The following is a 15,287-nucleotide window of genomic DNA, read 5'->3' on the forward strand; positions in this document are numbered from 1 at the left end:
CCATACTAAAATTACTTTATTACAGCTGATTTCTGTTCAATATCCCTCTGCCCACACAATAGTAAATACAATACAAACAATATAGTAAATTTGATCCTATTTTTTTAATTCTGCTCAATATTTGTACACAATTTAAATCCACTTTTTGTACTTTACCATATCTTATGTAGTATCTTCATAATCTCTCTGACATTCAATAACAAGTTCCACCATCTATACATTTTATTATAGGTTATAAGTTGTAGTGGTAATGTGGCAAACAATACTGACATCTTCAAAGAAATGCAATATCTTTTTCAGAATTTGCCTGTCACCCCATCATCTTTTCAAGCCTTTTTACTTTGGCCACTACACCAGAACCTTGTTGTTTTGTTTCATACATTACATGTGGTCAGCCCAATGATAGGTTACAACCATGGAGATGAAACAAATGCAGTGGTATCTGGGCTTGGCAACTAAGGTATGGCACAGTGTTGGACCATAAAAAGGATCGCTATTTTCTGTCGCTGATTCTCATTCAGTATCCTACATGCTTTCAGTCAGTAGGAGAAATATCTGAAAGTTAAAGTCAAACAAATAAAACAAAACAAAATCTAATCCAGGCTGGTGGAGAAGTCTTTCGACTGATAACAAAATCCAGGTTCCCTCACACAAAACTATGACACAAAAGTGAACAAAATGTGTCCGCATAAACAAAGTTGGCATCTATGTGAGGTCTGATTGACCTAACATTCAAACTCTTGGCCGTGGCCTATGAATATAGTAACAATCCAATAAAGATAAATACATTCTCATCTTCTTTACAACATGAATAACTCAAAAGAAAAAAAAAAAAAAAAAAAAAAAAAAAAGATGACTACAACCTGTTTTGTTACAGTAGCTGGAACTAATCAGTTGGCATAACAGAAAAAAAAAAGTTTCGGGTTCAAACCATATGTAACTTGATACAATGCATACTTTCTAGGCAGAATATATACATAATGAAAGTTAAAATCCCACCTAGAAAGAAAAATATCCCAGCATTTTTGTGTGTCCTCAAATATGATAGGAATAGAGCAACAAACAACATTCAGAAAGAGCCAGCCAGAAAGGGCGGCTCTGAATCAGAGTGGAATGGAGACAAATGGTCGAATGTGTGCAGCGACAGAGAACTAACTCCGCAGTGGTAATACTCAGAGATGGTGACTAAACGAGTGGTATTTAAAGATGATAGTAAAGGCAATTTGTCAGTGTACACAAACCAAGCGTAACATTGAGATATGTCCACACAACTTAACACCTAAACTCTGAGCGTGAAAGGTTTACACACGTCACTGTAGTCTGTCAGTTTTTAGAAATCATTTTCTTAAAATGTGGGTTTACATTTAAAATTCCTGTAATTAAAAAAAACCAAAAACAAAAAACCATACACACGCATACACACACATAAATTCCAGCTTTGTGAGGAGGAGCAGTCACTTTTGCCAACTCCAGAGAATTATCTTTAAAGTGTTTTATATTCTCAGTGTCAAAATGCCAAGTCTCGCTTGAACGGAGAGGCTGTTAAAAGGTAAAATGGGAACATACTTCTCCAGCAATAGTTCATTAACTACAAACTGAAGAGAGAGAAAGAATGCAGACATGAATATAATTCAGAGAGGAAAGGAAGTGCTTTTTGCCACATGTATTTCGCACTTTGCTTGTGTTTTTTTTTTTTTTTTTTAAACTGTGCACTGACTAAGTTTTACATGCTACAACGTCAAAATGCAAGCATGTGCTCGATTCAGTCACCCAGGTTTTGGGGTTCAATGACTTGGTGTAACATTATTAACTTAGCACCTCTTAAATTATTAGTGTTGCTTACTTGGGCCCAGTGTTTTCATATTTAGTTGTGCCAAGCCTGCTGTTATGGTCATGACAATTAACTCTAACTTCCTGCCCGCCATAATAAACTCTCCAGTTTACTCACTTCAGTTCATAGAAACTCTAGCCAAAACATACGCACACACACACAAAAAAGCACCATCCTCACATATTCTCTTCACTCGGAATTTAATATAAACACAACTGAGAGCAACAACAGCCATAGCTTCACTGACTGGCAATCTCCTTAGTTACCATTGTATTGGGTGTAGTTGTACTCTGTACTTGGGAAATTGCTCTAAAGAAAAAAAGAAAATGGATCACAGCACATCTAAGTCTGACTCCTAAACTTAACAATATGCGTACCAATGATCACTCACCAGGTGCTTTGCGAAAAGAAGTCAACTATTAAATCTCACACACATTTAGTTGTATAAAGTGCTTTGAACAAGGCAGCAGTTTTAAAAGGCACTAATAAAAATAAACAGATGTCTATTAGGATTCTTTATGAAGGCCAATAAGTCACAATTCCTTCTGAGAACATGTACAGTGACATTCTCTGTAACGCAGGGGTTTCCCCCTCAAGTACCATGTGAAGGCATGAGAACTGGTTGCAGATATGCACCAGCAATGTTCTGTTTCTCGACATACATAGGACTTAAACTGTACTGAATATGAGAATCTGAGGAAAATGTCTGAAAACCTGCTAAAATAGGCTAAACAAAAGAAGCTAACACTGATAAGAAATGGAAGAAGGAAATTTAAACTATAAAGATCTGAGACTAATTTCAGTTATCATAGGTTAAAAAGGCACTGTAGGATAGTTGTAGCATATGTGTGAAACAGTTAAGACTAGATTATTTGGCTCTGAATCTGTAATGTTTCGTTTTGGTAGAGGAAATAAAACTAACTAAGATAAGAGGAATCGAAGTCATCATGACGACCATTACAGCAGGCTGGCATCACAAGCATCTTCACTCACTCTGCTGCGTTCGTAACCACCATCAAACAATTGCCCAGTGTATTACTGAATACGAATGGGGAGAGTGAAGAAGGGAGGTCCTGAATAAAATCAGTTCTGTGATTGTTTGATACATTTAAAAAAAGGACAAAATTAACACATGTCAAAGGCTTTTAACAGTGTTTCATGTGCAAAATGAGAGCAATGGCTGTGAGTAGCACAAACTTATGTTTTTTTTTGTTTCTTTATTTTATTCTTTTAAATCCTCCTTAGGAGAGAACTGTAACTAAACACAAATGAAAGTAACATATTGACACTCAAACTGCTTATGTAACATAAATTTTAAGGATCTGTATGTGTGCCGATAAACTGCCGTGAGGGCGGGCTGTGCTTTTTTCCAGCCCTTTTGACCTGAGCAACATTTATTTCATCACACATCCACATCTGTACATGGGAGAAATGGTAAATGGTGGGGTAGTGTCTGAGAGAGACGGAGCAATAGAGCTCTGCCTTGATGTGTTTTTAGATTCCCCGCACTTGGATTCTTGACTCCATGGCTGATGAGGGATCTATGTGTAGGAGAGGTGGGACCCGTTAGATATTTGAGAGGTCACACTGGTGCTCCTGCTCATTCCCTGCTCACTGTGCCCTCCCGAGGGTGTCCTTCCCATCCCCTGGGGGCTGTTCTGAATACCACTAGTGCGTGCGCCCAGAACTCCAGCTGATGGGTGGCCCCATGGTGTCGAATCCCCTCCTCCCTGTATGCCCTGTCCCCAGCCATGCTGCATAGATGCCCCTCCTGGACTGGAGTGATATCGATGGTAACTGCCTTGGTGACTGAACCCTGCACCTGAGCTGCTGCTGCCCCAGTGTGCACCTTGAGAGCTTCCAGATGGGTGCTGCTGCTGATGTTGACACCAACTTACTTGAGCACCGGGAAAGTTATTGCCCATGGCCTCTGGAGAGATGTTTGATAGCACCATGTTGCTAAAGCCTAGGCGCATACTCTCAGAGTCAAAAGCCTCAACTTCTCTGGCTTGGTGTTCCAGCACGCTCTGGATTCGCGCTGAGCATTCATTCTGCAAGGACTGCATTTCTTCCTCAATCTATAGCAGAAAAGGAGGGAAAAAAATGAAATTCATATTAAACTGTTCGCAATATTGTTATGGCTTACAAACATGGCAACTAAAGTAATGTTCAGGACTCTTAAAATCCCAGGACGCTCTCTACTATACCATAGTTTCCCCCCCTTTTTTAACCTGCTTAAAGGTAAATAGTAAACATGTACACAGTGGACATTATTGTTTTCCCTTTCTCTCATTTTAATCATGTTGCAGCTCGTATGGCAGGACAAATTAACTCTTTATCATTACAACGATGAGAAGGCCACTGACCTCATGTAAATCCCATCACCACTTCACCCACATTGCATGTAAAACAAACTGGATTAACTGAAGGTAGGAGCATTTTGCCCCTTTACATCCAAACTCTGAGACTCAATAGCTTAAGAAAATATAAACGTAAATCTTAACATGAACATAATTTATGGCGGAGAACCTTTGTTTCCAGCAGGGCCCTTCGGAGTGACACCCTCTGCTCCAGATCTTTCTTTTCACGCTCATGCTGGGCATCTGTCTGCATCTTGATCTTGCTCTGGTAGGCGTTGAGAAGCTCCAGCTCTTGCTGTAGCTGCATTCGTAGGGATTGGTACTGAGCCTCCTGAGTCTCATCCAGACGAAGCTAAGACCAGCGAGAAGATCACATTCAGGGTCCAAGCAGTAAAACATATACTCAACTATTACTGATGTGGCCATGTGGCCATATCCATTACAGGTAAGAGACTAACGGTTTTACAGTTTTACCAGACTCACCGCCTGAGTAGAAAGCATTTCATTGATAGAGTGGTCATACTGCTCGGCCAAAATGGCAAGTTTGCGGTGCTGCTCTTGCTTCAGCCGTTTAAGGACAGCTTTGTGCTCCGACTTTGGTGTCGTCTCCAGCAGATGGTTCCTCAGTGCTTTATACTGCCTAGTCTGGATCTTGCAAGTGTCCTGGAACTGCTTCTTGATCTGTAGCTCTTTGGACTAGATTGTAGAGAAAGGAGTAAATACTATATGCACTATACTTCCCAACTATTATCTACAGATAATAGCTAGCATGCTTAGAAGTGAGGAAGTACAACCAGAAAACAAAGCACTACATTAAAGTAATTCTGGGTTACGGTCTATTCAGTTTGTTGTTGTTTTTTTTCCATTAAAACAGTAAAATATCAAGAGGTATAAAGCTGGGCACTCCTAATTCTGAGGCTGACATTTTATTCCTAAATCTGTGCATCTTTTTTTCCAGCTAGTCCTGACCCAAGCATGATGAAGTATAATTCAAATAATGCCTAGACAAGCACTTTTACTAAAATCAGTGTCTGAATATTTAATATACACCCATGCTCAGAAACTTCTCCTGACCTTGAGACTTTTGGGTTGCTGGCGAACCTCCATAGCATGTTTGCGTCTAAGTTCTCTCTCCCTTCGCTTGTTGTACTCCTGCTGATTGGTAAGCTCCGTCTGGTGCTGTAGTCGGGTCAGCTCAGCCCTCGTCTTTTGGATGTTGTTTAGCTGGCGGAACTCCAACTCTTGCATGGACTCGTGGTGCCGGAGAAGCATAGCATGTTCCAAGTCCTTCTGGGTTTGACGCTTACTTAGCTCCTAATGATGTCCAAATGGAGATAAATAACATTGACAAGATAAGATTACTTCCAGAACAACAGACCATTTTTAGTTTGTGGATTACTTAATATTTGTAACATACTGTTCAACAGTATAGTGGTAGAGAAAGGTACAGACCTCTCGCAATAGATCCTTTTCGATTCTGTGGCGAGTAGTCAAAATCCTCCTTTTGAACCTGCGGCACTCTAGCTCCAGATACTGCCTCTGTCTGCGCTGTAAATTGGCCTCTTCTTCTGCTTGATAGTTTTGGAAGTTCTCCTTCTGTTTGGACAACCACTCCTGCTTTTCTTTCTTGGGAGTTGACTGGTTTTCATTCAATTCCTAAAGTAATAACAGACTGAAGGTCACTACCAGCACTTAATTTATACTGATTAATGTTTACTAACTGCTAGTTTAAAAAGAAAAAATAAATCTGTATGTATTTCTGTGTCTGTAACATCAATCTGCCTGCCTCTTTAAGTTGCTCCTTGCGAAGTTTGTATTCCCGTTTCTGGTTTTCAAGAAAGCTGTTGAGCTCTTTTTTCTGTTGACTCTGGATGTGTTGCTGGAACTTCTTTTCATCATTGCTAAAGGTTTTTGCCTGATAAAGAAACAAATATAATCAGTTTTTTCTATGCACAATAACAGTGAGTGAATGATAACACTGACAACACACTTAATGAACACTTAGAAGCTGAAAGCATACATCTTTCTCCATTGACGCTTGGTGTTTCTTGATCAGTTTCTCCATCTCTTGGGCGAAGCTATTCCTCTGATTCTCCAGCTCCTTGTCCAGACGGAGTCTGTTCTCGTCCATTTCAGTCTTCAGCTTGTTTTCCAGAGCCATCAGCTGTTTTTGATGCTGTCGCCTCATGCGCTTGTAGCCTAATATCTGCTCTCTTAATTCAGAATCTTGCTCATGCTCCTTAATCTGGCGAGTGAGCTAGCAAACACAAGACAAAATACTTATCTTTAGACATGAAGTTTATAAGGCACACAAGTATTGTGAATAGATTTAATTGCAAGCTTGTTCAAAACACTTCTGATGATTACATGAAAAAATATATTGCTTGCCTTAAGGTAAACGCTTCTAATAATCACGAGGACACTGGGTGAAAATATTTTTGCCTTTTTACAATCACAGAAACACCCAGCAGGTATATGCATGGTTATCTGAGATATTAAACAGTTCGTTAGCAATGATGTACAAATGAAATGACAGCATCATTACCACTGAAGCTGTGCGTATTGTGGCAAAGTGTTCACGGTTTCTTCTTGGCCGTGGCGTGTGTGGAGGAGGGGACTGCTGCTCAGTTGGCTGGTTGTGAGTCTGTAAATCTTGGTTACACGTCTCTTCTCCCTAAAAGGTGCACAACAACACAGACATTGCAGGCTATTTAGAACCAATCTAAGCAATACTCCAGTGAGAATAATACTAATAACACTTTACTCAATTGAAAAGTGAAAGACAAATGAAAGAAAGATGTCTTACTTGTTTGACATGTATGACAGAGCTGTTGGACATTACTGTGTGGTCCCCTTCGATGTCTGCCTCACTTTTGTCATCGCCTGCATCTGTTAAACTATTAACAGAGCTGCTCTGCGAACTGGCACTGATTGACATACTGGGGATGGATTGGTTGCTCCCTACACTGTTCACTGTACCGGTCCTACTCACACTTGGTTCTGGCTCCTAAAAGTAAAATAAAGTAGAAAGTAACAAGATTACAACACATCTTGTGTCAGAGGACACAATACTATGAAAGGCAGAGAGGCAAGCAAGGAGGGGTTAACACAATTTCAAACAGACCTCCTCTTCATCTTGTGTTGTTGGGCCATTGTGGACTTCCTGAAACAAGATCTTCTTCATCTTGCGATACTGCAGATTGTCTAGCTCCCGTACTGCATCCTTTGTCCGGCTTATCAAGTCTATTAAAACCGATTCAGGTCGCTCACGCTGGACAAATGCATGCTGGACGAGCAACAGAAAAGCCATTTTGCGTTAAATTCATGAATTCGTCTATAAGGATTCATCACAATAACAAATCGGTCACAATAATTTTTGGCTGATTACCTTTAAAAGCTCCTCAGAGTTTGGCCTATCCTGGGGTAATTTCTGAAGGCAAGAATCTACAAAGTTTCGGAAATAATCCGTCCTACAGTTGGGAGATCATATATGAACAAAGTTTAGAATGTAGAAGAACAACATAAATAATAAATAGACATTATTTAATTTGAAAAACAAAATATGGATCCAATTCTAAACTCACCATTCACTCGACTGCAGTGTGGGGCTGTCATTCTGTGCTATATGGTATAAGGCACTCATTGCATTCATGTTAAAGAGTGGCGGCTTCCTCTCAGCTATGAACCAAGAAACAGGTTACATTAAGAAATGCATACAAGGAAAGTGAGGGTGAAAGAAGAAAAAGCCACATCAGTAATTGAATGAACCTAATGGTGTGAGAAACACTGCTGCTGACTGTGAGCAGTTAACTGAAGTATAAAAGCAGATGTGCGAATTCTAACAATGCAACAGCAAAGGAGCTAGGACATACCTAATTCAATGCAGGTTATACCCATAGACCAAATATCCACCTTTCCATCATATTCACCTTCATCCATGGCTAAAATTACTTCTGGGGCCATCCTGAAAAAAATAACAAAAAACAAAGAAGGCATCACATTCACAATGCTAACTTGTAAATGATGGTTTAATATACTATATTAAAAATATACAGGTGGTTTGATAAACACAAACAACAACAACAAAAAACCCCACTTGGCTACAGTTCATATTCCAGTGGAAGGCAGGGATGTGAAGCTGCAAATGGGCACCTGACAGCCGTCGCTACGTGACGGATCTGAATCTCAACAAGTAAAAATTGAGTTGGCCTCAACTCTGTTCAGGCAATGCACTTTATCCATGACGCTGTGAAAATATCGCTGGCCATGATTGGTCACTGGTAACTTGGCTGCTCGCAGTGTGAAAGTAGCAATAACATTAGTCTGGCAGCATTTCTTTCCATATTTAGTGAAAAGAATGGGGATTTAGAAGGTTTTTTCACATATAGATGTTAATTATGTTTAATATGTGACAATGTTCTTGTAAACAGATTGCCCATCTGTTAAGAAGGAGACAGGGTATATACAGACATAAATTATTATAGTAAGATGTTTTGAATTTTACCAATATGGAGTCCCAACGAAGGAGTTCGCAGGACAGGCGATGGAAGCAGAGCCAAAATCTGCTAGTTTTACCTGCCCTGGCTCTGTCAGCAAGATGTTTCCTGCCTTGATATCTCTGTCAAACACATGAGAGGAAATGGTTATAGCAAGACGTAGAAGACACAGTGCATGAGGGCTAAAGCAATCTGTGCACAGCATGCTCCTAAAAAAATTTGAAACACTCACCGGTGAATCATAGTTTGGGAGTGAAGATAAGCCAAACCTTGAAGAGCACCATGTGTAATTGCAGCTATTTCAACTTCCTGCAGAGGTTTCTTGTGAACTGAAGAAGATGTATAATAAGTGATGTAAATCAAGAAAAAAGGTGATGGGGATAAAAATGGCAAATACAGGAATGTAATTTCTTCCAAGGTTTTCCACTCACCTTCTAACAAATCGGAAGCAGAGCCAAGGCAATACTCCATTACCAGCTGTAAGGAAATCAGAAGTGCTTTGTGTGAATTTATATTTGGCCTTTAAATAATTAATAAATATTAGTCTTACATCAAGATCATCATCATTAACACAATGTTGTAGAACCTCACCCATGCAGTGTGCTCTCGTAGGTAGCATCCTTTGTACTCTATGGTGTTTGGGTGTTGTATTCGTTGCAGGAATTTCACTTCTTTGATTATGTCTTGCCATTTCTGGGACAACAGTAAAACAACAAAAGGACTGTTACAGCAAGAACAAGTTTATTCACGAATAAACAGTTTATTAACCTAATATAGAACATTTGAGGTCATCATACCTCACTGGATTGCTTCCCACTATATGACATCTTCTTGATGGCCACCACATCATTTGTCTGCACGTCCCGTGCCTGAATAATAAACACATTACATAAAACTGATTGTCAAGATTTTTGTGATTTAAGCTACGACGAGATAAATAAGGCAATATAATAAAGGTCCTACTTCCATATAGCTTAATTAACTTTGCATTATGAAACTGTAAAGATTAAATTATATCTATGTGCTTTGAAAAATCAACATTAAAAAGCCCCATTGTGATATCATGATACCTGAGCCAATCTGTATTAAGTCACATGCACAACAGCTACAAGCAGACATGTTGGGGCAACATGGGAACAACATTATGGTAATCAGTTCTCTCTAAGCTGACTAACAGAAGCAAAGTTTAGGCGTAATATCTGTATTAAAACCTTCTAAATCCATTACACGCATCTAATTGATTTGTGGGTATGTCTGTATGCATGTGTTGTTAAATACTCACAAAATATACAGCACCAAAGCTGCCATGTCCAATTTCATGAAGATCCGTAAAGAGCTTTTCTGGGTCCTCCTTGAAGAAGAGTTCAGCAATTTCGGGGTCCTTGAGGTTCCCCGCCCGACTGTTATTGGGCATAATTAGGGGTTGGGGGCAATGCCGCTGCCGCCAGGAACTATCTGGGTCTGCGACAGCGACGTGAAAGCCCCCACTGATGACTCATCTGCAGGACAGTGGTTTCATATGCGTTCAGAACTGAAAGTACAAGAAAAAAAACAAGAGTAAACACACTAGCAGAGATGTACACATGCATTGCTATTCTAAATTAGAAAGCTACAGCAACACTGTATGGACTGTGAAGCACAGCACACTACAAGAAAAGGAAAGCTGGATATTGTGAAGTAAGATTCACTTAAATGCTGAATTACTAATAATACTTCTTAACACTGATTATATCATATTAGAAGGCTATATAAGTGAGAAAGCTCTTAGTTGTTCGGATGAGCAACAGACATGCCTAATAATGTGGGCATGAGAAGGCTAAACAAAGCATGAACTTAACCATGATGTCAGAAATCCTGAGGTAGCAAGAGATAAGTCTCCTGTTTCCATAGTAACCACAGCAATGAAATCAGGCCAACAAAACTGGCCTCACACCTTCAGTGACTGGTGTGTACACAAAAAGATGTGAGGAGGATACAAAGACGTGCCTGAGAGCTGCCCATCTCCAGCCTGAACGTGGAAGAGAAATTGAGCACCTTCACAGTGTTAATGACTGAAGGAAAACTCAGCATTCCAGTGACGGGATGACTGGTTAAACCTGCAGGTACATGGAAAACATTCTCAAACGCAGCAAACAGCGTACATGCATCTTCCTAAAAGTGATCAAAGGGTTTGTTCAGCAAAGAAAAAAAGGTTATTCAAAGGTTATATTTATTAGTTTATTAAAAGTATTGTTTGAAACCACTTATTCAAAGTGGTGTCATACCACAGTAACGGCTTAGTTTTCCTTTGCCCTGACTTTGGAATATCCACAACAGAAACACTCATTAGAATTAAAATAAATTACTTGTTTGTGATTCACACCATGTGGGAAAATGACATCTGAAAAGCAGCGTGCCTTTTCATAAGTGGTGTCTTACTGGAAGCAGTCAAGTGCGCCGCCTTCTCGTGAATGTAAACAAATTAAACAAATAAATAAATAGATCGAAATAACCAAAAAATAATCACAGTAGGGTGTGTGGATTAACATAATATATCAAAAGCTCAATATAATTTCACTGGGGTTATGGGGGTTAACATGTTTAGCTCTTCATGATGTCAGCAAAGCAAATACCAAAATTATGAAAAAAAAAACCCCAACAACAGTCATTTTGTTAGTTTGTTTTTTTCAGTACATCACAATAACTGCTCCATCGTGTAGTAACACATTCACCTTATACGCAATAGATACCCGGTTTGAGACTGAGTGGAGACACTAAACTTAGTTTAAGGAGTCACAAGCTAGTATAAGCCTAGTGCCAAGCAAAGATAAATGGAGAGGTTGTGTCAGGAAGGGAATGTAGTGTAAAATCTGTGCCAAAACAAACATACCGATCCATCTTCTGTGGCGACCCTTAGGAAATAATGGAGCAGCCAAAAGTCACTGGCAGAGTATGTATTGACTCTTCTGGAAGTGATGGGGGCAAAAACGCCTACAAGTGTTCCAGTCTATCTTTACATGATGAAGGAGGAGGAGGAGGATGCCCATGAGCCCAGGAAAAACTACACATGGAAGATGGCTACGACTATAGCGGCCACTATAGCGCAGGCTCTACTCATTGATATAAAAGGCAGTATGAGTAGCGTGTGGAACTACTTTGTGTTATTATCCTGAAATACACTAACCTTTTCTTTTTGGAGACACCTGGCACTGCCATTGTGAAATCACTCATGCACCTAAATGTTTGCAGTGGCTAACTATCAATAAAATGTTAACATTTTAAAATAATGTTTTAAACCACCATGACAGTGATTTAAAATGACTTTGTGCGATTAAAGGTATTTTATGTCCAAGTACATCAAATTGGGTATTGAGACTCATGCAATTCTACTGATATTGATATCAACTACTAAATTTCAGGTTATCATGATGTCTCTGCCTTTTAAAAATACAGAAATTAATAAAAGATTATTACTAAGCCCGCAACACCACACTCAATACTTTACTTCCCATTATTACTTTGAAACAGCTTCACTACTGTAATACTAATGTAGACTGTAAAAGATCACCGAGAAAAGTTTACTGAGTCCATTCGGCTCAGATGATCAGTTGCAAACAGATGCAGGGCTGACGCTAGAGTCACAAGACTTCTTTCCCAGCCTGGGAGAAACAGCCCCCAGTTCCAAGCAGACATCTTTTGTCTCACAACAACACTGAGCAACTCACTATACTACACAGTTGTAGCCACAGCTCTGAAATAAACCCCCATTACCATGTGGGACTGTGGCTCTTTATTGCCATTGTTCTTCACTACATTGTTTCTCATGAATGAGCTTTGTTGTCATATCTCATGATAGCATTTTCGACTTGTGAACATGTGAGCACAAAAAGTGAATGATGATAACTGATACTTTCATTAAAAAAGAAGAAGAAAACAAACAACAAGATCAACAACAATATAAATACCCTGGTGTTCCAACTTGCACAAATGCATGCACAAGAATGCAGCAGGACAGGACAACAGAGCTGGAGGGCTGGAATTCTCAATGTATGCCCTCACTGCGCTGCATTTCTCAGCATTTCCTGTTCGTGCAGCTATAGGGAGGTAGGAATGGGCCTTGCTGAGCATTTTCACTAGTGATTATCTGTCTATCTTGGTATTGCAGCAATGGCACGCCTTCTTAAATGCGCCGCAATTTAAGAAAGTAAAACATTTTTTCTTTCCATGTCCTAGACGTAACTTAAAAAAAACCACAGGTAGTTTTCATTACTTTGAAGAATCCATTAAACAAATGTAAACGTAATGGAGGTCATTTAAGACACCTCCGTTTGGCACGCCAATCTATGGCACAACATAGCACAGGGTTTACGTCTGTTTCACCCAAAAACAAACAGAAACGGCACTGTAACATTGTAGCCAGTGTATCTTTATGCCTTCAAGTATATTAAGTTAGTTGGTAACTAGGCACCAGTTACCCAAGAGGAATGAGGGCGATAGATCTGAAAACCTTTAAAATATCCAACGTTTGCCCAAACTAAGATTGGTGAGGCAAACAGCAGCGCAGCATTACCTGCTGCGTTTTTACCTGTCTCCTCCTCCTAGAGTTTCAAAACAACCGGAATTTCACAGATTATTTGGTTGGGTTTCATAAAAAGTTAACACTTTCCCACAGCGGTTTTAAGCGTCATGTTAAAAAAAAAAATCAAATCAAAAAGACGGAAATATAAAAAGACAGCAGCTTGGGAGTGTGATGTCATCTACACACACCAAACTTAACGTTAGCCAAGTTACGTGTCATATGGCGAAACAGCCCAAGCATAATTGGCGTCGTGTTTACGACGTGAACAGCTGAACATAAACATGGATAATGTGGAATTAAGCGACCTGTAAGAACTCGCTTATCAGAAAAAGCTAAATTAGCAGGCTAACGTTTGTTATGTTTGCTAAGTTAGCTTAGCCAGTTAGCTGAAACTCACCCTCTTTTGACAGGCCAGGCTTCAGCGCTGTGGAGAATGTCGCTAATTCAAAACAGTTTGGGATTTGAAAAGTATCCCCTCCGTTTCATCGCCAGTGAGGCAACTTCGTGCGCCAAATCCTTGTGGTTCTTCACGCTGTCAGTCGATTATAACGCGCACATTTGTGAATTGTTACAGGTTAAAATCCCCACCCTTCAAGTAACTGGGGTGCCAGAGCAGTCAGATCCCACTCCCAGACAGGTCCAAAGATGGCTGCCGAGCGATCCGCTGCCGCCTCCCTTCGTGGAAATGCGTCGGGGGAAATGTGAGGGAAGTTCAAACACCTCCAGAACCGCATTAAACAAGCCGCGATAATGTCCGCCTTATCGTTGGGGGAAAAAAACCTCGGGATTTAACCTCTCACACTGGCAGACTAACCGTAGCCGTTAAGACGTGTGTATGTGCCAGGCTGTCCGTGCTCCTCAGTGCAAACAGCAGTTCCGCCCTGCCTGTTGAATTTGCTGTAAACTCTCCCTGACCCATGTACATCCAGAGGCGGAGACACTGGAACATCATTAACGAACACTGGACCTGCGATCACGTTCATATTTTTATCGAAGTTACTTTTAATAATTTCACTTTTGACATTTCTGGCATAAGATGTGAGTAAGGGGGGACTTTATAAATTTAATATGTATTTTAAATGAAAGGACTTGGTTATCGATGATGAGGAAATACAAGAACATTATAGAACTGAGACAGAGAGCCCAAAGGTGGACAGTAGCTGTATTTCACAGTAGTACTGTATATTCATGAGGCAGTAAACATCTTTGGCTTATTACACATTTGCCTAACAAGGGAAAGCTGTTTGGATTCCGTGAGGAGACACAACTCTCTTGGGAGTTGCGTCAGGAAGGGCATCCGGCGTTAAACTCCGACAACTCAAATATGCAAAGCAGCTACCCGCTGTGGCGACCCCTTGTGAGTAAGGGAAGCATTGTATGCAGTTTACTGTATATTAAATTCATCTATTTGTTCATCCATTCAGAAGTGGAATACTTCTTTCCTAATAGGGGCACCATTGTTAACTGTCTGTAAGCAACAACTCATTGCTCCACATCACTTTTTGTTGCTTTTGTTTTGTTTTCTTAAATAATAAGAACATGAAAACTAACAGAAAAATACAATAAATGAATGGATACACAAAGCCACCCAGGGGGAATGTTAATACAGACATGTAAGATAGGTTGTAGCAGTTTATCTATCACAAACGCAAGTTAACAGAAAACAAGTGATCTCAAGGTAATTTCGGTAGATTGTACAATGCAACAGAGGGTCTGTATCTAACAGCAATCACATAATCACACTGTGGCCATGAGCAGCCACATGACTACAGTGGGGAGGAAAAACTCCCTTTTAACAGGAAGAGACATTTGGCAGAACCAAGCTCAAGGAGGAGCAGCCACATGCTACAACTGGAGTTAATGACATGCATTTGACATGTAAATGTATTGGGTGTGACAAGAAGGAAATAGAGAAGGAATGCTCATTGTATCATAGGAAATCCCCTGCAAGCCTGAGGCTATAGCACAATAGCTAAGGGACATGATCCAGCCCAGCTTTCTTAAAAAGGAAAGATTCATATGCTCATTTCTAATCCTTGCCA

General features: G+C 40.0%; 1 protein-coding gene across 1 annotated transcript; it reads right to left on the reverse strand.

The window, feature by feature from the left end:
* On the reverse strand, positions 1 to 14,142 carry taok1a (TAO kinase 1a). The gene is made up of 20 exons (XM_040008738.1): positions 13,643 to 14,142; positions 9,970 to 10,218; positions 9,485 to 9,556; positions 9,279 to 9,380; positions 9,119 to 9,164; positions 8,920 to 9,016; positions 8,696 to 8,809; positions 8,064 to 8,155; positions 7,776 to 7,869; positions 7,580 to 7,661; positions 7,316 to 7,477; positions 6,998 to 7,198; positions 6,737 to 6,865; positions 6,212 to 6,448; positions 5,978 to 6,106; positions 5,644 to 5,847; positions 5,266 to 5,505; positions 4,675 to 4,887; positions 4,361 to 4,543; positions 1 to 3,909 (listed from the first exon to the last, which is right to left on the reverse strand). Exons 2-20 carry the CDS (start codon positions 10,099 to 10,101, stop codon positions 3,373 to 3,375), a joined length of 3,066 nt encoding a protein of 1,021 aa, XP_039864672.1. The 5' UTR covers positions 10,102 to 10,218; positions 13,643 to 14,142; the 3' UTR covers positions 1 to 3,372.
* Positions 14,143 to 15,287: the final 1,145 nt, after the last annotated feature.

This window comes from Simochromis diagramma, unplaced genomic scaffold (assembly GCF_900408965.1).
Source record: "Simochromis diagramma unplaced genomic scaffold, fSimDia1.1 OVJJ01000344.1, whole genome shotgun sequence".
Classification (NCBI taxonomy): domain Eukaryota; kingdom Metazoa; phylum Chordata; class Actinopteri; order Cichliformes; family Cichlidae; genus Simochromis; species Simochromis diagramma.

Excerpts from the sequence above, each read along its gene's own strand:
- taok1a (XM_040008738.1), bottom strand. The coding sequence starts at position 10,101 with ATGCCCAATAACAGTCGGGCGGGGAACCTCAAGGACCCCGAAATTGCT. Across the intron at positions 6,449-6,736 it reads CAATACGCACAGCTTCAGTG|CTCACTCGCCAGATTAAGGA; the intron begins GTAATGATGCTG and ends TGTGTTTGCTAG. Across the intron at positions 6,107-6,211 it reads AAGCGTCAATGGAGAAAGAT|GCAAAAACCTTTAGCAATGA; the intron begins GTATGCTTTCAG and ends TTTCTTTATCAG.